Source organism: Fringilla coelebs (assembly GCF_963513975.1).
Source record: "Fringilla coelebs genome assembly, chromosome: 22".
Taxonomy (NCBI): Eukaryota; Metazoa; Chordata; class Aves; order Passeriformes; family Fringillidae; genus Fringilla; species Fringilla coelebs.
Window position 1 is genome coordinate 8440635 of NC_140048.1, and position 19177 is coordinate 8459811.

The 19177-nt window shown below is 46.1% G+C and overlaps 1 protein-coding gene across 1 annotated transcript in view; it reads right to left on the reverse strand.

Annotated features, from left to right (window-relative positions):
* ATAD3A (ATPase family AAA domain containing 3A) overlaps positions 1 to 19177 on the reverse strand; it is a 28187-nt gene that overhangs the window by 335 nt on the left and 8675 nt on the right. The window contains exons 8-16 of the mRNA XM_084220314.1: positions 17452 to 17607; positions 17220 to 17276; positions 16194 to 16319; positions 14855 to 14979; positions 12227 to 12278; positions 11365 to 11435; positions 8906 to 9073; positions 8529 to 8637; positions 1 to 195 (exon numbers count right to left, since the gene is read on the reverse strand). The exon at positions 1 to 195 is cut by the window's left edge and continues 335 nt beyond it. Coding sequence (XP_084076440.1) covers positions 16 to 195; positions 8529 to 8637; positions 8906 to 9073; positions 11365 to 11435; positions 12227 to 12278; positions 14855 to 14979; positions 16194 to 16319; positions 17220 to 17276; positions 17452 to 17607 — 1044 coding nt within the window. The 3' untranslated portion in view covers positions 1 to 15. The remainder of the gene's footprint in view (positions 196 to 8528; positions 8638 to 8905; positions 9074 to 11364; positions 11436 to 12226; positions 12279 to 14854; positions 14980 to 16193; positions 16320 to 17219; positions 17277 to 17451; positions 17608 to 19177) is intronic.

Below are 19177 nucleotides of genomic sequence, written 5' to 3' on the forward strand. Positions count from 1 at the left end.
GATCCTGCAGGTTTGTCACACTGCTGTCCCTTTGGGGAAAGGCAGCAGGGGGTTCCTGGCAGTCTCTTTGCTCGCTTCTGCACCTTCTGTTTTCAGCCACTCCATCTTCTGCCGGTGCTGCCGCACGGCGTCGGCCACGCGCGCGTCCATCATGGCCTCGGTCAGCACGCCGTCCTCCGAGGCGTAGGCTGCTGCCTGTGGGGACAAGGACACCTCAGACACCTCAGGGATGGCATCTCCCACCAGCAGGGGACATTTCAGACTGCTGCCTGGCTGCTGTTCCCTTCCCCATCTGGGATTTCCCCCACAGCGCTCTGGTTCCTCGATCGCCAACGAGCTCTGCCCACCTCTGGATTTCCTGGGAATAAAATCCCTGGAGAAGTGATTTTGAGAAGAAAGAACACAACATTTGGCTCCTTTAAATTTCCTCTCCTGCCCTAAAAGAGCTGCATGTGTGGAGCCTGGTTTTGAGAAGAAAAGACCCCACACTTGGCTCCTTTAAATTTCCACTCCTGCCCTAAAAGAGCTGCACGTGTGAAGCCTTTTTTTTTGAGAAGACCCCACATTTGGCTCCTTTAGATTTCCTCTCTTGCTCTAGAGGATCTCCACATGTGAAGCCTTGTTTTGAGAAGAAAAAACCCAACATTTGGCTCCTTTAAATTTCCTCTCTTGCCCTAAAAGAGCTGCATGTGAAAAGCCTTGTTTAGAGAAGGAAAGACCCCACACTTCCACACTTGACTCCTTTAAATTTCCTTTCCTGCTCTAAAAGAGCTGCACATGTGAAGCCTGGTTTTGAGAAGAAAAGAGCCCACATTTGGCTCCTTTAAATTTCCACTCCTGCTCTAAAAGAGCTGCATGTGTGAAGCATTGTTTTGAGAAGAAAAGACCCCACATTTGGCTCCTTTAAATCTCCTCTCCTGCTCTAAAAGAGCTGCATGTGTGAAGCCCTGTTTTGAGAGGAAAAGACTCACATTTGGCTTTTTAAAATTCCCTCTCCTGCTCTAGAAAAGCTGCACATGTGAAGCCCTTTTTTGAGAAGAAAAAAACCCACATTAGGCTCCTTTAAATTTCCACTCCTGCCCTAAAAGAGCTGCATGTGTGAAGGCAATAGGGTGGAGAGCTGTGAGTGCAGGGGGGTGATGGAGCCACTCCATCCAAAGCAAGAGAAAATTGTTTAAACACTTGCACAGCAGAACAAACAGCAGAGCTGGGGGCAACATGGGCAACGTGGTGCCTCTAAAATGATGTTTCATGTGCTTTATCCTGCTTTCCTCAGGAACCTCCCTGCATCACTTGGGTGCTGTGGCAGCTCCCACCCTGCACTCAGAATCCTCCCAGCTCCCCATCCAGTCCTGCTGGCAAACACTGCATGCTGCAGCTGGCAGGGACAGCACAAAGGTGACCACAGGACAGCTCCTGCACCTCTGTGCCACAGGGGAGGAGGCAGCAGAGGGACTCAGGGGACACACAGGACAGCTGGGGCTCAGCCTGGCCACGCTGGGATGCCAGCACAGCACAGCACAGCACAGGAGGGAAGGATGCTTGTGCTGTCAGCTGCACCCATCTCCAAGGTAACAGAGCAGCCCCCGAGCTGCACGCTTCTAAATCTGGTTCCTCCCTCTGCAAGTGCTCCCGTGAGCAGCTCAGGGAAGGAGGGAGCCTGGCTGCACAGAGATCCCCTGGCTGCACAGAGAACCCCCTGGCTGCACAGAGATCCCCTGGCTGCACAGAGATCCCCTGGCTGCACAGGGATCCCCTGGCTGCACAGAGATCCCCTGGCTGCACAGAGATCCCCTGGCTGCACAGAAATCATTTGGTTGTACAGGGATCCCTTGGCTGCACAGATCCCTTGGTTGTACAGAAACCACTTGGCTGCACAGATGGTTGTACAGAGATTCCTTGGCTGCACAGGGATCCCTTGGTTGTACAGAGGGCTGCACACAGATCCCTTTAATGCACACAGATCCCATGGCTGCACAGGGATCCCTTTCATGCACACAGATCACTTTTATGCACAGATCCCTTTTATGCACACAGATCCTTTGGCTGCACAGGGATCCCTTTTATACACACAGATCCCTTTTATGCACACAAATCCTTTGGCTGCACAGGGATCCCTTGGCTGCACAGAAATCACTTGGCTGTAGAGAGATCCTCTGGTTGCACAGAGACCCCTTGGCTGCACAGAGGGTTGTACAGAGATCCCTTGGCTGTAGAGAAATCCCTTGGCTGCACAGGGATCCCTTTTATGCACACAGATCCCATTTATGCACAGGGATCCCTTGGCTGCACAGAGGGCTGCACACAAATCCCTTTTATGCACACAAGTCCCTTGGCTGTACAGGGATCCCTTTTATGCACACAAATCCCTTTTATGCACACAGATCCCATGGCTGCACAGAGGGTTGCACAGGAATCCCTTTTATACACACAGATCCCATGGCTGTACAGAGGATTACACACAGATCCCTTTTATGCACAGGGATCCCTGCCATGCACACAGATCCTCTTCATGTACACAGATCCCTTTTATGCACAGGGATGGGGATGAGGGCTGGGAGCCCTGCAGCTCCCCCCAGCCATCCTGCCTGGCCCTAAGAGCCCCAAACTTCACCCACATCCTGGATTTTCAGGTGCCAACCCTTCTGTCCCCTGTCCCAGCGAGTTTAACTTTGATTTCAGGACTCGCTGCAGCCGTTCTGAGGCATCACACACAGGCTCCATCAATTATTGATGCTGCAAAACATCAACTCCAGCAAGGCAGGAGCCTGGCAGCAAAAGCAGCACTGAACAAAGTCCAGTGTGACCCTCTGCCACCTGCCCTGCCCAGGGATTCCATGGGGCAGAGCCCAGGATGAGCTGCAGCTCTGCCACCACCCCAGGCTTGGAGCTGCCTGTGACATCTCTGAGGAGGAACACCTCACTGAAGGAGAAAGAATTATTTCCAGCAATAAGCAAAAGGTTTCTCAGGCTGCTTTTCAGGCTCCTCTAACCTATTTTCCAGCCTTTTTTTTTTTTGAGGGGAGCTGGTCAGACCACAAAAGGTCTCAGAGCTGGCAGGTGCTGGTGTTTCCTGCAAAATCCTTTCCCTGTGCAAATCCTTCCTGCAGGCAAGTCCTGCTTAAAACCAGGAGTAAAGCCTGGCCTTGGGAAGGAGCAGGTCTGTAAACAGAGAAGTCTCTAGTTATTATTATTATTTATTCTCTATTCATTTATTATTTATTATTTATTCTCAAAGGGTCTTGTGCTGCTCTCACTGCCTGAGCAGGATCCTCAGCACTGAGGCTGCCAAATATTCCCACAGCACCTCTCCTGTCCTCTCTGCAAAAGGGGAACACTGCAAAGGTTTTGTTCAGACCTCCCCTCACCCCCTTGACATTTTTATTTTTTTTGTAAAATAAAAATTCTTTATAAAAAATTTATTTTTTTGTAAAATAAAAATAAAAACAGTGCTGTCCATGCAGCCCTGGTGGGGTGTTTAAAAATGAAAAAAGAGCTTTGCTGGGATGGATTTTTGTGCTGCCTGTGCCTGCCCTCCTCCCTGGCACTGCACAGCCCATCCAGCCCAGAGTGGAACCTCCTGCAAAGCTGTGCAGTTCATGCTCTGCTGATTTTCTCAATGACTTTCTATTTTTAGAAAGCCTCAGGCCCTCACTGTCAAGAAAGCAAATGGGAGAAGCAGCTGCCCCTTCTGGGAGTAGCTTGCACACACATAAAAATGGCACCAAGCTTCATTTATATTCATACCTCTGCCTCCTGCATGGGCAAATTTTAACCCTTTTTCTCCAGTGCAGCAATTCCTGTTCTATCCCTCAAACCCAATTATGAAATAATTGTGTTTGGGGAGGATGGAACAGAGGACAAGTCCAGCCTGAATGACCTCATGTTTCATTTCTGCCAAGATTTGTGGTTTGTTTGAACCTGGCCAGACTCATCTGTATCATTTAAATCCCATTTATAATGAAAATAGCCTGATGAAAAAAAAATAATAAAAATAAAAAAAATCCACCACAAAAATACAACAGCTATTTTTAAAATATAAACAAGGTTCAGGGAGTAAAAAAAACCAAAACAAGGCATTTATGTCAGTGGCATAAAAGGCAAGGAAATGACAGGAAGCTCACACTGGGACATAAAACTCCTGGGAATTCTCCTGAAGTGCTGCCAAAACAGTTTTCCAAGATTACAGCTTGGAATATGAAAGGTTGCTTTTAGGTTTTGACATTTGATCTAAAGCACATCAGCAGCTTTGAGAGCAGGGCTGGGAAGTCTGCACAAGCCTGGAAACAGAGCTGAGGGGAATTTTTGAGGTGAAAATGCACCAAGTCCATGCTAGAGCCATAGAGGGCAGTGGAAAAGCACAAGGACAAAAGGGGATGCTCAGACTCCAGCAGCAGAGATGAAAATGGATTTTTAGCACGCACACTCTGGGCTCTGCCAGACAGCAATATTTTTCCCAGTGCTAGAGGTTACACTCTTGGCTTTTCTGCTTCTTCTTTTTCTCTGCTGTTGGTAAATTCAGGACAGGCAGAGGCAGACTGAGAGAGCAGAGGGTAGAACTGACAGCAAATCCACCTCCAAGCCAGCTCAGGGGGCAGCTCAGCCTCTGAGAGCTGCAGCTCCTGCTCAGGGCAACTCAGATGGGTTTGGGTCATTGACATAAATTTATGAAAAATCCTTTTGTTAGGGTTTTTCCTCCTGAGAAGCTGAGAGGAAAGATCCTAACAGAAATGAAATGCAAGCAATGATTGTCTGCTGCTGTGGGATGCCACAGGTGGATCTGGGATTGGTCTTGTGGTTGTTTCTAATTAATGTTTTAAATTAATGGCCAATCACAGAGAGTCCAGACTCTCAGGTCAGTCACAAGATTTTATCATCATTCCTTTCAACCCTTCTGATGAAATCCTTTCTCCTATTCTTTTAGTATAGTTGTAATATATAATTTTCTTTTAATATAATCTATATAACAAAATAATAAATCAGCCTTCTGACACACAGAGTCAAGGCTCTCACCTCTCCCCTCCTCCTGGGAGCCCTGAGAACACCAGCACAGTTTTTAAAGATAAAAATCCTTTCAAGGCAGGAGAATCCTCGAGGGCACCCCCTGCAAGGGCACAAAGTGGCCACTCTGGTGATGTTTCCACCCCTAAAGCTGCAGAATTTCCCCCAGAAGCATCTCTGGGATCCAGCTCAGGAAGGGGAGATGCTCCCAGAGGCTCCAGACTGCACCTTGCTCAGGTGTGCACTCAGAGAGGGGCTGCTCACAGCAGGCTCTGACCCCTGCAGGGCCCAGAGAAGGACCTGGATCATCCCAGGGGGCTTTTCCCAATTTTAATCAGATTATTTCCCACCTTTGGCAGTCAGCACCTTGAATTAAAAGACCAAAAATGAGACATTGATATATTGCAGAGTGTCTGTGGTGCACAAACACCCTCCAGCTGCTGCATCCAGCCTGATGAGGATTTTTTGGAGTAATTTCTGGTTCCTGAAGAAATTTTGGAGTAATTTCCCACCCTGAGCACTGTAGCTATGCAGTTAACTCATCCTGCCAAGCTATTTTTGTCTCTGCTCAGCTCCCTGACCCAGTTCAGACACAGCCATCCACAGGGGTGCACCAGCACCACGGCAAGGAGAGCAGGGAGGCAGCAAAACGCTGCCAGGAAGGCTTGAAAACACAGCCCCAAACCCTCCCTGGTCCCACAACGAGTCACCAGGGCTAAAAAAGGACCTAAAATCCCAACAGCACCCAGCAGAGCAGCTGGGGGTGAGGAAATTCACCTGCCTGGAGAGGGGCTTTTCCCCAGAAAAACCCAAAGGGTTCCTGGCAGGAACTGCAGCTCCAAACTCCAAATTCCTCGTCCAAAAAATGGACAAGAACTCACAAGTTTTTATACTTTTATGAGTCTGGTCCATTTACATATTGGGGTTTAGTCTCCTAATTCCAGCTTCAGGTAATGAAGGGATTTATCCCAAGTTTGTTGCCCCCAAACTCAATTTTGTTTAACATTTGGAGCAGGAACAGCAGCTCCAGTTGGTCCCAGCTCCAAATTCCTTGTCCAAAAAATGGACAAGAAGCCACAGGTTTTTATATTTTTATAAGTTTGGGCTATTTGCATATTGGGGTTTAATCTCCCAATCCCAGCTTCAGGTAATGAAGGGATTTATCCCAAGTTTGTTGCCCCCAAAATCATTTTTGTTTAACTTTTTTTGGGGCAGGAACAGCAACTCCTGTTGGTCCCAGCTCCAAATTCTTCCAAAAAATGGACCACAGGTCTCAGGTTTTTATATTTTTATAAATTTGGTTCATTTGCATATTGGGGTTTAATCTCCCAATTCCAGCTTCAGGTAATGAAAGGATTTATCCCAACTTTGCTGCCCCCAAAATCATTTTTGTTTAACTTTTTTTGGGGCAGGAACAGCAGCTCCAGTGAAGTTCTTGCTACATCCAACCAACTCAAATATTTCTCCCCACTCCCCTCTCCTAAATGTGTTTTTTTTTTCAAGCCCTTTGAGTGTTTCATGAGAGCAGAGAGGAGCACAACAACTTCCTGCTGCAATTTTACATCAAACCTTGTTAGCAGTGCTGGCAGCACCAGGTACATTTTTAAAAGCTGTCAGGGAAAATTAGTCACCCCCACCTTTTTCCTTCCTTCAGCAGCACTTAAAGGATAAATGATAAAAGCTGAGGTCATTCCTGGGGAGAAATGACAAATTTGCTGATAAGGGGTGATAAAAAGCAAAGCATCATTTATCACATTTTTTATTACAGGAAATTGTTGGCAGCAAAGCCTTTCACAGACATGGGGCAGATGACAGCACACATTTTGAAATATGATTCAATATCATAAAAATTATACAGGAAAATTAACCAGCTGTGTGCTACCAAAGAATAAAATAAGAACTAACAGCACTCAAATTGGACCCCAGCTCATGAGTGCTGCAATTAAAATTAATTTATACTAGAAAGGATAAATATTTATGTTCCTTAAAAGGTGGAAAATCAGTAGGAGAAGGAATGAAATGCACAAACTTGGTCAGATGTTTGTGAGCTGCTAAAGTGAATTAAAAATTTAAGAACTAAACAAAAAGCCACTTTGTTTTTACAAGCCCTGGAAGGAGGCTGACATGAGTAGGTTCCCTGACACACAAATTGGAGCACACTCCTTCAGTTGATATTTCTAGGTTAGTTCATGAAAATACACAATAATCCAGTAAGAAACTGGCAGCTGTGACAAACCAAGGGAAAAATCTGATTTAAATAAAAAAAAACAACACTAAAGCTTGCTAAGCATGTGAATATTTGTACTCCAAGTGCTGCATTTCTTATTTTTATGTATGGAAGAAATATCTATTTTTTTTTTTTCAGTTCCTATTGCAGTTTTGTTTCTTTAACAGCTCAAATTGCACTGAGAGGGTTTGGAGCAAAGGAGGGGAGGAGGAGGCTCAGTGGCCTGATGAGGGCACCAACACCAGGCTTCTCTTCTGCTGAGCTTCCTGAGCCAGCCCAAACTGCCCCAAACTCACCTGCTTGACCTCAACTCCACCAGGGATTTCCCAGCAGGGATTATCAAAACTGCTGCCAGGTATGGGATGAGGAACTGTGCTGATATTCCAACACCCACCCCAGAGCCAGCAGGGATGGACAAATGAAAATTTCCCAGGGAGAGATGAGCTGAGACTCCAGAATCAAAGCCTGAAACCTCCCAGGGAGGGAAAAAAGGAGGGGAAAAAAGGGAGAAAAGGGAAGAGGGGAAAGGGAAAGGGAAGAGGGGAAAGGGAAAGGGAAGAGGGGAAAGGGAAGAGGGGAAAAGGAAAAGGGGGAAAGGGAAGAGGGGAAAAGGAAAAGGGGGAAAGGGAAGAGGGGAAAAGGAAAAGGGGGAAAGGAAAAGGGGAAAAGGAAAAGGGGGAAAGGGGGAAAGGGGGAAAGGGGGAAAGGGGGAAAAGGGGAAAAGGGGAAAAGGGGAAAAGGGGAAAAGGGGAAAAGGGGAAAAGGGGAAAAGGGGAAAAGGGGAAAAGGGGAAAAGGAGGAATAGGAAAAGGGGGAAATGGAAAAGGGGGAAATGGAAAAGGGGGAAATGGAAAAGGGGGAAATGGAAAAGGGGGAAATGGAAAAGGGGGAAATGGAAAAGGGGGAAATGGAAAAGGGGGAAATGGAAAAGGGGGAAATGGAAAAGGGGGAAATGGAAAAGGGGGAAAAGGAAAAGGGGGAAAAGGAAAAGGGGGAAAAGGAAAAGGGGGAAAAGGAAAAGGGGGAAAAGGAAAAGGGGGAAAAGGAAAAGGGGGAAAAGGAAAAGGGGGAAAAGGAAAAGGGGGAAAGGAAAAGGGGGAAAGGAAAAGGGGGAAAGGGGGAAAAGGAAAAGGGGGAAAAGGAAAAGGGGGAAAAGGAAAAGGGGGAAAAGGAAAAGGGGGAAAGGGGGAAAAGGAAAAGGGGGAAAAGGAAAAGGGGGAAAAGGAAAAGGGGGAAAAGGAAAAGGGGGAAAAGGAAAAGGGGGAAAAGGAAAAGGGAAGGAGAGACAAGCCCCTCTCACCTGCCATGCCACAGCAAGCTGGGAGATCTCCCGGCCGGACATGCCCTCGGTCAGCCTGGCAATCTCTGAGCACTTCTTGCCATAATCAAACTGGGCCAGCTTCAACCTCCTGAAAAGCAGAACAAACCTTTAGGTTGATGTGCAGCCACACCACAGGAGCTCCTACAGATTCCTGCTTGCATTGCTGCCTCCTGAATTTTAAAAATGTGGGATGGCCTCGCATCGAGAGGCATCTCCCAAGTTTCATCTCCCAAGCAGCATCACTCTGCTGCTTGTTGAAAGAGGGTCTGTAGACAGAATACACCAGAAAGGGGATGAGGGAAAACAAAGAAGGAAAGGGGATTCTCCAGGGTGGCAGAGTTGTGAGGGGTACTCACTGCTTGCCCTCTGTGGCTGGCTTCAGGATGTGCTGGTCGAAATACATCCTGACCAGGCGCTCGCGCTCCTCCAGCTGGGGCAGCTCGAAGTTCACCATCTCATCTATCCTGTCATTGATGGCCCAGTCAAACTGCTCTGGCTGGTTGCTTGCTAAAACAAGCATAAACCTGGAATTAGGGGGAAAAAACAATAAAGGATAGACTGACAAAGCCATAAAAATCAGAATCGATGAGCTGAGTATGAATGTCGGAGGCTGCCGTGGTTGGGACCAGGGATGTTTCATCACCTGGAAAAAAACCCTGGATTCCTTAAAAACTGCTTTAGCAGCATCTCAAGCAGCACACTCAAATGTGCTTTGGGCTGCTCAGAACAGTCTGAAGTGTGCAGAGCAAGCTCTACCTGGTACAGATGTGCTGCTCCAGGTCCTGCTGCATTTTGGGGCTGGAAATCCTTTTTTTTTTATTGCTTTGTAATGATGCTTCTTCCCTGGGCCAATACTTTAATGCTTTAATTGATGTCACCAGTTTAACAGTGCCTAATAATTTGAAATGGGCTTTTAAGCACAGCTATTGGAATATTGATGTTCTTGCTGGCTGGCTGAATCATTGGCTACAAGGGGCCCTGTCCTCTGCTGTCATTTCTGGAGATAACTCAGCCAAGCCAAGCCTGTGGCTTTTCTACCACCAAAAACTTGCAGAAACACAAGCCTGGATTCAGCATTGCCATGCAGCCTGATGTTCAGCCACAAGATGATTTTGGCAAGTTGAAAGGCAGCAATTGCCAGTCCTGGTGCCAATTCCCTGCTGAAGGAAGAGCTGTCCTCAGGGTCTCACCAACCACCCCATTTCCACAGCCCATTTCACCCATTCCACCCCAGTGAGCTCCCTCTGATGGATGCAGGGCTGCTCCTTGCCCAGAGCAGCAATAAGGCTGCTCAGAAGTAAAAAGCAGTGCATGAATCACCAGGGCATGTTGAGTGTCCTCAGATGGCTCATGGTTGAAATCAGGGCTGAATTCAATGGCAGAGCTCATTGCAAATGGGAGCTCGGCTGTTCTGAGCATCCCCAGCACCACAAAAAGCATCCCCAGAGCTCCTCCAAGACAATTTAAAATCAGGAGAAAGAAAAAACCATCCCCAGCACCCAAAAAAACCCCACCAAAACAAAAACAAACCCCAGAGCTCTTCCAAAGAAATTTAAAATCAGGGGAAGGAAAGAACCATCCCCAGCACCCAAAAAGCACTCCCAGAGCTCTTCCAAAGCAATTTAAAATCCCCAGCACCCAAAAAGCACTCCCAGAGCTCTTCTAAAGTAATTTAAAACCAGGGGAAAGAAAAAGCCATCTCCCCTGCCTGTCCCTGATTTGCAGGACAAATATTTGCTGTGATTATTGTTGCAAATATAATGAAATGATAATAATTATATTGAGTAATTTATAGAGCAACTCCATGGATCCCTTCAGAGGAGATTTGCTCTCCTCCCAAAAGGAAAACCTGCAGGATCAACACCTTGCTTTCTAACAATTGATTTATTTTAGAAAAACACCTCTTCCCAGGCATCTCTGGCTCAGAGCAATTATCACTCACAGGGTTCCAACAAGTTCAAGAGAATATCCTGGGATATTTTGACCTTCCAGGATATTTATTTCAGTGTCATGAGGTGACTTGAAAAGTCTTTCAGTGCAGCCTCTCTGAGGGGAGCTCATCATTAAAAACCCCACATAAAGCCAGAGACAACTTTTCTCGTTGGCTCAATTGTGACAGGAGAAATTCTAACAACTAAGTGAAGTTCACAGCAAAAAAATCAAATGTGATTTGAGAAAGGTGGAGGAAGGGTCACCTCTGTAATGGCAGCAGGAAATGGTTTTGGCTGGAGTGAGCAGGAGTTCCCAAGGAGGGGACAGGGACAGGGACAGTGACAGTGACAGGGACAGTGACAGGGACAGGGACAGTGACAGTGACAGGGACAGTGCCACTCTGTGCTCAGCAAGCAGGAACAGCTCTGGGATCCCACAGGGAAGGAATGGAGTCAGATGGAAACTCAGCAGCTCAGAGCTCTGCCCACATGAGATCACTGAGAGGAGCAAGCAGCACCCAAGTGTTTTTCCAGGGAACACGAAGCACCCAGCCAGGATAACTCAGAATTTTTGTGGTAGTGATTTTCCTGGGCTCTTGTATAAACAGAAGGACAATATAAACATCAACACACTCAAGATGTCCAAACACCACCAAAGTTTCAGGAAAAAAATTTTCCTTCTGTTCTGATTTTCAAGTGCCAGGAAAATCTGAAGGAGGAACAAGCTCCATCCAGCACATCAAGTGAAAGGGGAATATTCTCTGCAGGTTTTGTTCACCCCCTCAGCAGCAAAGATCATTTCCAACTTCCATTTGTACACCAGAGACCCTTTAAAGACTTTTCTCAACCCAGGGAAATTTCAGCTGCTGGAACTGGATACTCACTTGTTGCTGTGCTGGCCTGTTCTGTGCAGAAATGCATTTAAAGTTGCTCTGAGATCTTCACTGATTTTCTCCTGCAAAGATGAAACCCAAAGCAGGATCAGCTGCTGAGGAGTGCAGACAGGCCAGAGCTTTAATCAGCATTAAGGACAAAGGGAATTCTGTTATTTGACAATTTATTTATTTCTATTCCTTTATTTAAGCAGGAGCAGGAGAAGCAGGAGCAGGAGAACGTCCCTGTGATATTTTATGAAAAATCTCTTTGCCAGGATTTTTTTCCTGAGAAGCCTCAAAAAAGGAATGTAAACAATAATTATCTGCTTGGAATGCATCTTTGATTGGTTCCATGTGAATGGTTTTTACTTAATGACCAATCCCAGTCCAGCTGTGTCAGACTCTGGTCAGTCACGGGTTTTTATTATCATTCCTTTCCAGCCTCCTGATGTATCTTTTTCTTTAGTATAGTTTTAGTATATCATTTCCTTTTAATATAATATCATAATATAATAAATCAGCCTTCTGAGAACTTGGGAGTCAATTCTCATCTCTCACCTCATCCTGGAGACCATCACAAGTACACTGCAACAGGAGAAGGAGCAGGAGCAGGAGAAGGAGAAGGAGAAGGAGCACAGCAGGAGAAGGAGCAGGAGAAGGAGCAGAGCAGGAGCAGGAGAAGGAGCAGGAGAAGGAGCAGGAGCAGAGCAGGAGCAGAGCAGGAGCAGAGCAGGAGAAGGAGCAGGAGAAGGAGCAGGAGAAGGAGCAGGAGAAGGAGCAGGAGAAGGAGCAGGAGAAGGAGCAGAGCAGGAGAAGGATCAGGAGAAGGAGCAGGAGAAGGAGCAGGAGCAGACACACACCCAGCACTTACTGTGGCCCTTTTCCTCAGGAATGCATCTGCCTCATCCACAAAGAGCAGGAGGCTGCAAAAGGAAAGCACCCACACTGCCAAACTGTCCAATTCAGAAATGACACCTAAATTATTTTTACTTTTAACCCAATAACCAACCACCCGTGGCCTGCAATGTGGAGGTTTTTATCCAATTACACAAAACTGCCCAAACCCATGGAGGAGGAGGAGAAGGAGGAGAAGGAAGGAGGAGGAGAAGAAGGAGAAGAAGGTGGAGAAGGAGAAGGTGGACAAGGACCAGCCTCCACCCTAAAACCTCCCTCTTGCCCCACGTATATTTCTATATTCTAAATCCCCAAACTCTGAGTTTCCCACCCTGTGCCATCCCACCCTTCTACCCAAACCCCACACCCACAATCCCAGCTCCACCATTCCATTCTGGAAGCTTCTCCTCAGCCTCAAATGCAATGTTCTCCTGGGGGTCAGTGCCTGGCAGCACAGAAATGTGAAATTCTCAGTGCCCAGGCTCCAGGATCCTCCTGCCCCACTGCCAACACCCCCAGAATTGCACAAGGAACCTCATTTCCTCAGGCAGCATTTTGGAGCTAAGCTGCAGCAAACTGTCCATGGTGTGCCCTGGCCCAGCCCAGCAGCTGAAACATGGATTTATTTCACACTGGATCTGGATTTATTTCACCCACCCCAGGCCATAAATCTGCCCCCAGGCCTCTGGAGCTCTGTTCCTGCTGCTCAGGAGCAGAATGAAGCAAGACTAAGGCCCATGACCTCAAACTCCAGTGGATTTTGAAATCCAGGTGGGAGTTTCAGGTTTGTAGTTTGTGCTGGATGTTGCTGCCATTGAAATTTAGACTTGCTGAAGTGCTGTTTTAGCATTCCCTCCTCTTTAGAGAGATGTGTGCAGGGCACAATACAGAAATCTTGGTGACAGTGACACCTCCCTGCCATTTTTCCTCTCTGAAAAGCTCAACCCCGAGTCCTGTCCTCAGCCTGCTTTGTTATTTTGTGAGGTTTTTCTTCCCCAAACCACAGCAGCACTAATGTAATGGTTTTACTACCTGTGGAGAAGTGAATTAATAAAGTCCATGAATTATTCACCAAAATAAATTCACTTCTAACCCAAGGGCAGTGCTCTTCCCAAGGGACTGAGCCTGTAAAGATGTTTATCAATAACACAAGCAGGTTGCTCATAAAGCTGTCACAGCTTGTATTACCTCCTTGCCTAACTTCAAACCCAGCTTTTTTCCAGAGGATTTTTTTCCAGGAGATTTTTTCCAGGGGATTTCAGGCCTATTAACATCTTCCACCCAGCCCCAGCTTCTCCCAGATATTCTCTGCAGAAAAGTGGCTGTTATCACAATTTCAGCTAAATAGGGAACAGCTAACACTGGTGGATATTTAGAATTAAATATGCTTAAATACTTCAGTGCTGCTGGAGGTGAGGATATTGATTTTATGGACACATGTGAGCTTTGATCAGGCAGTGCAGGGAGCTGAAATGCACACAAATTTTTTATCAGGGCAGAGAAATTCAGAGCCAGGCAGCGTTGTAAGAGAATTCCTTGATGGAAGCATCCAGCTGAGTATGCTCACATCTCTTCCAACTTCTCACTTAAATTCTGAGCTCACTTAAATTCTAACACCTTCTATAGCTCCTCAGGATAGAAGCTTAAAAATTTAAATCCTGCTTTTAAATCCCTGCTTTTTCTTTTTGTAAGGGGAAATAGAAAGATTTAGGTGATGAATGAAGCAAGGATTAAATGAGACACTGCAAGATAATGTCCATCTCAAGCAATCAGAGAACACATAAATCACATTTACAGATCTGAGCTCCAACCAGCACAAAACCCAAAGTGACACCCCCTGAAAGTTCAATATTGAATTTTACCATCCTGGCAGGACAAGAATCTCTGCAGTGCAAAAATCCATTTACACTGGTAGGAGCAAATGAACCACACACTCCTACAAAATCAGGGAGCCAAAATTCCTCCTCAACCTGAGGAGTCTCTGCAGATAAAAATTCGATTTTAAAGGTGAAAAAGCAAAAGTTCTTTTTTGTGTTTGTGATTTTTATACCTGATATTTTATTTTTGGTGATTTTTATGTCAATACCTTTAGCATCTATCTCCTCCTTATTCTCTTTTATTTCTTATCATTCACTTTTCCTGCTTGAGATTCCAAAGTAAACCAGAAGCTGCATTTAAATACCATCAGTGTTTAAAATCTGAGCAGTTGCAACAGGGAAAATCCAGAGTGTGAACACCTGATTTGTGCTAATCTTCTAATTACTGTCAGATCATTAATCACCCTGAAGGAAATCTGGGCAGGAAGTCTCCTCCAGCTTGGTGAGATCAGACAATCAAATTATGACTGATCTGGAAAAGTTGGTGTAAAAAGGGTTTGAGAGAACAGGAAAACAAATGTTTTCAGCTTTTAAAATATTACTGATTAACAAGGATTCACTTCAGGAGATTCTGTGTTACTTCACTCAGTAACAGCAACTCATTTATTGTGATTATTATTGATTTTAAAATAAATCAAGTTCAGGGCTGAACTCCACTGTTGTAGTTGTGGCTGAGGGTTTTTTGGAGCAAAAACCCAAACTGAGGAGTAAAGAAAAGCTCAACTTACCCTCTCCTACTGGTGTTGGCCCAGTCAAAGAGTTTGTGCATGGCTGTGACCCCTTCCCTGCCCATGGGGGCCACGTCCCCTCCTGTCATGATGGCATAATCCATGCCTGAGTGCACAGCTAATTTCTGCAAGGAAACAAAACCCAGAAAATTCAAATTAAACCTTTTCTTTCACTGCAAGGCCATGGAGGGTGAAGAGGGAATTGAGGGAGTTTAGTCCTGTCAGTGCTGGTTTGCAGAGAGGGGGAAATGGCTTCTTTATGCTCTTTTATCATTTAATGGCAAGTTTTTATTTAGGACAAAAATTAAAGCACATCAACCCAACAGAGGTGGGTGGATATGAAGGGGCTGCTGCTGGGATTTTGTTTATTTTTTCCATTTCTATCCATCTCTATGGGCTTTAGAAACCCAAACTAGGTGGCTTCAGAAATCCAGTAGGTGCCATAATCTCAGAAACTACTGGGGTAGGGGTTTAATGTACTGATAGAGGGGAAAAAAAACCAATTTGCACCAGTTTGGCAAATCTGCCATGGTTAAAAAGTCGATGAAACCTCAGGTGTTGTGGACAAAAAATCACATTCTGACTGCAATCCATGTAAAAATCACCCTGTGGCTGCCCTGGAGGGGCAAAGAGCCATTTGGCCAAGGGCATAAACCCAACAGAGGTGAATATGAAGGGGCTGCTGCTGTGATTTTTATTTTTTCCATTTCTATCCATCTCTGTGGGCTTTAGAAACCCAAACCAGGTGTCTTTAAAAGGTGCCATACAAAGCTTTAGGTGCCATACTCTCAGAAAACTATTGGGACATGGGTTTAATGTACTGATAGAGGAAAAAAAAAATCAATTTGCACCAGTTTGGCAAATCTGCCATGGATAAAAAGTCAATGAAACCTCAGGTCTTGTGGACAAAAAATCAAATTCTGACTGCAATCCATGCAATCCATGTAAAATCCATCAGGTCTTGTGGACAAAAAAATCAAATTCTGACTGCAATCCATGTAAAAATCCCACTGTGGCTGCCCTGGAGGAGCAAAGAGCCATTTGGCCAAGGGCATAACCCCAACAGAGGTGGTCAGGAAGTGGCTGCTGCTGTGATTCCACAAATCAATCCCAGCTCCAAGGCCTTTCCCAGATGCAAAGGCTGCTCTGCCTCCTCTCAGCACCACAACCCAAGTGGCTGCAGGGACCCAGAGCTGCCCCTTCCTCCCTCCCCAGCAGGAACACAACGTTTATGCAACACTCCAGCAAGAGATTCCAGCCCAGGGAAGCTCCACAGGCCCTGGAATTTTCAGAACACTTTGCAAGGTGCAGGTTGGCAGAATCTTGGCAGGGTTTTTACCTTGGCAAAAAGAGTTTTTCCAGTGCCAGGGGGACCGTACATCAGAATATTCCTGTAGAGGCTTTTGTTCCTTTTTGTGTTTCTCGTTGCTATGGCAATGTCTCTCACACGTGCTTCCAGCTGGGGCTGCAAGGAAAGAGTTAAATTTAAGGATCAGAAGGCACCAAAAGAGCTGCACCTACCGGGTTCCCAGATCAGTACCTGCAGGAAGGAGGCAGCACTCCAGGCTCAAGCTTTTAAGTCTTAACTTCAGCTGCTCCTGACTCCACACCAAGGTCATTTCCTGTCCTATGTGAGGATTTACTTGGTTTTCTGTCCACTTGGCTACAATTCTTTCATAAGAAAAAGCAGCAGTGCAGGAAGGAGTGCAGTGACTACTCTAGGAACAGATAACACCTAAATATTCGCTTCCTAACGGGTGCCCTGGGAGGGATATGGCAAAACAATCAGCAACTCTTTGCAGTGCTAATTCCTTCTCAAGTCATAAACTCATATTTATATTTCTACTGCATTTGGGGATACTGGGAGAGAGCTATTCCTGCAGGAGCATTTTCTCTCAGCAGCTTCAAGCAGCTCTTAAATTTGCCAGATAACCAGGAATCAAATTCAGAAGCAAATATGCAGAAGTAGCACCAATTAGCAAGTTAAGAACCAATCTCAGGGTGGGCAAATGCACAGAATATTTTGACTTTTTTGGCCTAGAAGCTGGTTTGGGTTCAGTAATCCTTAACTTCAGATGGCACAAGTGGAATTCTGAATCTTCACATGCAGACTACAGAGAGAAACTGCAGCAGATCAAGGACTGAACTAAGACTTCCAACTGCTTTTCACAGAGGAAAAAAAAAGGTGAACAGGCTGCTTAATGCATGTCACAGTGAACACAGGAGCTTATTTATGGCCTCAGTGGCCCAAGGGTGCTGTGACTCCAAAACTGCTGGAATTTAAGGGAGTTTAAGGAACCAGCAGCTCTTATTGAGAATCCAAAGTCATCCTTCAGAGCCCAAGACAGGAAAACAGAGTACTCACACTGAGAATAACTCCTTCAAGGGCATCCTGAGCCTTGCTGGTGAGACGTTTACCAACCTTGAGAGGACAAATTCAGTTACTCACAGGCAGGAAAAAACCACATTTTGACACCTCACTGGACTAAAACACTTTAGAGAACACCAGGGGGCTCAGCCCACCCATTCTTCAGCCCCACTGACAATCCCAGCCTGAGTTTTGCTGAGTGTAACACAGAGCCAAAGGTGAATTTTACCTTGATGGGATGTTTCAGAGCCTCCAGCACAGTGATCCTGGAGGTTTCTCTCACCAGGGAGGGTTTGCCCAGCCTTGCCTCTATGTAACGCCCTGCTACAGCCGTGGCATTTTTGGCAGAATAAACCCCCACTGCCAGCAGGGTCAGGCCTGCCACCTGCAAAAAAAAATAAATAAAAGAGGAAAAGATGAGCAAAAAAACCACTTGGCAAGGCAGTGCTGCTGTGTGCAGGCTGCCCTGTGGTGGGGAATTAAGATTCAGGACAAATGCTGAGCAGGAGGGGTTTATTTTTGGTAAGGTGTTTTATCCCTGTTCAGACAGTCAAGGTCTCACACTCCCTGTTCACTGACTGCTCTTGCACAGCAAAAAAAGCAGAGGAAGCACAAGTGAAGCATTTAGTCCTGAATCCAAAAGTACATCCTGCCCAAAAAAAAAAAAAGTGGGGATTTTCAACTAAATTGAGTAATGAAGATAAACCAGCCACAGTGGCCAAAAAGTGTGGGGCTGAATTTTCAACTAAATTTGAGTAATGAAGAGAAAACAGCCATATCAGCCAAAAAGTGTGGGGCTGAATTTTCAACTAAATTTGAGTAAAAGGGATAAATAAAACAGCCATATCAGCCAAAAAGTGTGGGGCTGAATTTTCAAATAATTTGAGTAATGAAGATAAAACAGCCATATCAGCCAAAAAGTGTGGGGCTGAATTTTCAACTAAATTTGAGTAATGAAGATAAACCAGCCACATCAGCCAGGTGCTGCCTGCCAGAATGCCCCAGACCACAGCAGAAAATGCAAGCTGAATTTCAGATGCCAAGGTGAAACAGCTGAATTGTGGCTGCCACCAAGGCAGGGCAGGGTGGGGAACAAAAAAGGGAATATCTGCTAAAGGTGACAGCTGTGCCAGCCCCAACAGCACAGGGAATGAGGGGCTCCAGAGGAGAAACAAAACCAAAACCACCATGGGATGGGAATTGTCACCATGGGAATGGGAATTGCCACCATGGGGATGGGAATTGTCACCGTGGGGATGGGAATTGCCACCGTGGGGATGGGAATTGCCACCGTGGGGATGGGAATTGCCACCGTGGGGATGGGAATTGCCACCGTGGGGATGGGAATTGCCACCATGGGAATGGGAATTGTCACCATGGAATGGGAATTGCCACCGTGGGGATGGGAATTGCCACCGTGGGAATGGGAATGACCACCATGGGAATGGGAATTGCCATCCCTCACTGGGCTGCTCCTTCAGAAACCCCACAAAAGGAGCCATTCCCATTGATCTGCCAGTGAAGCAGAAACACTCCAGACTCTGGAGCCAGCTTAAAGCTGATGCCAATAATTTATATCAGAGAAAAGAGCAAACTGCAGCAATTGCTTTTCAAACAAGCTGATTTCTCCTGCAAGTACAGAGGAGGGTCAAAAGCCTCAAGGACAACAAGGATGGCACTGCTCAATAAAGCATGAGGCACCATCTGCTAGCTCTCACTCTGCTGAAACGTGTGACATCACTTCTGCTCGGGCTGGAAACGCCAAGGGGTCAGAACTGAGAGTTCCAGGATGCAAAGAGTGAGGGATCTCCATGCTCAGCTACAGAGCACAGAACAGATTTCACCTTTTCAGCAGCCTCCCTCTAAAATCAGAGCCATGATCTCACGCTCCCTCAGACCATCCAGCACAAAGTTCCCTGAGCCTGGATGGAGCTGGTGTCACTTTCTCAGACTTT